This window comes from Saccoglossus kowalevskii, chromosome 22 (assembly GCF_978046115.1).
Source record: "Saccoglossus kowalevskii chromosome 22, keSacKowa6.1, whole genome shotgun sequence".
NCBI lineage: Eukaryota > Metazoa > Hemichordata > Enteropneusta > Harrimaniidae > Saccoglossus > Saccoglossus kowalevskii.
Genome location: NC_140662.1, coordinates 3,343,379 through 3,345,526, shown reverse-complemented (window position 1 = coordinate 3,345,526; position 2,148 = coordinate 3,343,379). Strand labels below are relative to the sequence as shown.

General features: G+C 40.2%; 1 protein-coding gene across 1 annotated transcript; it reads right to left on the bottom strand.

Moving 5' to 3' along the window:
* Positions 1-353: 353 nt before the first annotated feature.
* Positions 354-1,501, bottom strand: LOC146728626 (uncharacterized). The gene is made up of 2 exons (XM_085496125.1): positions 1,364-1,501; positions 354-1,226 (listed from the first exon to the last, which is right to left on the bottom strand). Exons 1-2 carry the CDS (start codon positions 1,499-1,501, stop codon positions 354-356), a joined length of 1,011 nt encoding a protein of 336 aa, XP_085352251.1.
* Between the last annotated feature and the right edge of the window lie 647 nt (positions 1,502-2,148).

Sequence of the window (2,148 nt, the reverse complement as noted above, 5' to 3'; positions counted from 1 at the left end):
CAAATACGGACATTTCCATTACCCTTCAGAACAGGGACAATAGGTGTGGCCCAGTCAGAGAACTCAACTGGCTCTATGATTTCATCACGGAGAAGTCGATTCAAATCTAGGTTAACTTTTGCTTTCATCGCATATGGTACTTGGCGAGGCTTGAAGAATTTTGGTTGGGCATTTGGGTCTACATGAATTTTCCCAGACATTGTCTTAACAGTGCCTAACCCTTCTTGAAAGACTTCAGCATACTTGTCCACCAGTGTTTTATGAAACTGTGAACTCTTAATATGACAAATATCAGCTCATTTTAGCTTGAATACCTTCAACCAATTTCGGCCTAATAAATTTGCACCACATCTTTAAACTACTAGAATTGGAACAGTAGCACTTTGACTATTATACCTAGCATGAACATTCATTGTACCCAATACTCTGATTTTCTCACCAGTATATGTACTAAGCACAGAGGTAGATTTACTAAGAGCTGGTATTTTACCTAAAATATTAACATACGTTTCTACACTCATCAGAGATACAGATGCCCCAATATAAATTTGCATGGTTACAGGCTTATCATTTATCTGAAAATCGACCTCTAGAGGGCGCACTTTCTCTTGATCTGACCCCATAACATTGAAAAGTGTATAACTAGTGTCAAGAGTTTCTGAACTAATGTCACTTTGTACTATGTTTGTTGCATTTTGATCATCCTTTCGTTTCCAAGCTTGTTTACCATGTTGTTCATTTCTGCATGCTCTGGCAATGTGTCCTTTCTTGTGACAATGATGACATTCAGAATCTTTGAAACGACACATTTCCTGTGAATGATATTTCCCCAGACAACGGTAACATGGTTTGGTATTACCTTGGTTGTTGCCACTGTGGTTTCCATGACTACAAGAACCTCTCTGTTTATTCTGGTTAGTTTTCTTGGGTTTGACCTCTTGAACTGTGTGAACTTTCTCTTCCCTCCCTTGTGGAGTGGCTGCTTTCAATACTTGAATATCTGTTGCATTTTTCGTTGCAATTTCAATACCTTGCGCAAGGTCCATGGCTTTCTTAAAATCAAGTGCTGATTCGGAAAGTAGCCTTCTCTGTATGCGATCATCCTGGATGCCACATACCAGCATATCCCGTAGCATCTCTTGCAAAGTATCCCCATAATCACAGTGCTCAGCGATATGTCTGAGATCTGCTACAAGCTCGGCAAACAGACTGACCCGGTTTTCTAACTAGCGAATTGAACTTAAACCGTTGAACAATGGGCGATGGCTTTGGGTGGTAATATGCTTGCATTAATTCACAAAGTTCTGTGTACGTCTTGTCGGAAGGTTTGTCGGGCGATACCAAGCTACGCATTAAACTATACGTTTTTGCCCCACAGTAAAAGAGCTCGACGCTTTGTCGTATCAGTAATTTCGTTTGCGATGAAGTATTGCGTCACGCGTTCCGTATACTGTGACCATTCTTCGTCTGCCACATCTTCAATTTTCCCAAAAGATGCCATTTTCATTCAATATTGATAAACGAAATAAATCTCAGAGTACTTGCCAGTTTACCTCGTCGATAATATGTAATGTATTCACACAAGTTCAATCAGTGAGGCAGAAATAGCTTTTATACACTCACCACAGGGAGCCCAGGAACTATAACCAACTGCGTATTACAGTTGATTATAGTTCCTGGGCTCCCTGTGCACTCACACGATGTTTCATACAGGCCGCCATTACAAGAATGTCGTCATACCAGAGAATAACATACATCACGTGTTAGGGGTCATCTCCAGTGACCTACAAGTAAGGGGCGTCTCACAAATATATAACATGAGTATAAGTATACATTACATATGCCAAGTAAATTTTATTTCAACCAAAACCCTATTGACATACATAATGCAAACCATTAGGTTTTGTTTGGCACCAAATATTTAGAGATATGTGTTGCTGACATGACCCTGAGGGAGTTATTGGTTACAGTGTGTTAGAGATATGAGTTGCTGACAAGACCCTGGGGGAGTTATTGGTTACAGTGTGTTAGAGATATAAGTTGCTGACATGACCCAGAGGGAGTTATTGGTTACAGTGTGTTAGAGACATGAGTTGCTGACATGATCCTGAGGGAGTTATTGGTCACAGTGTGTTAGAATTATGAGTT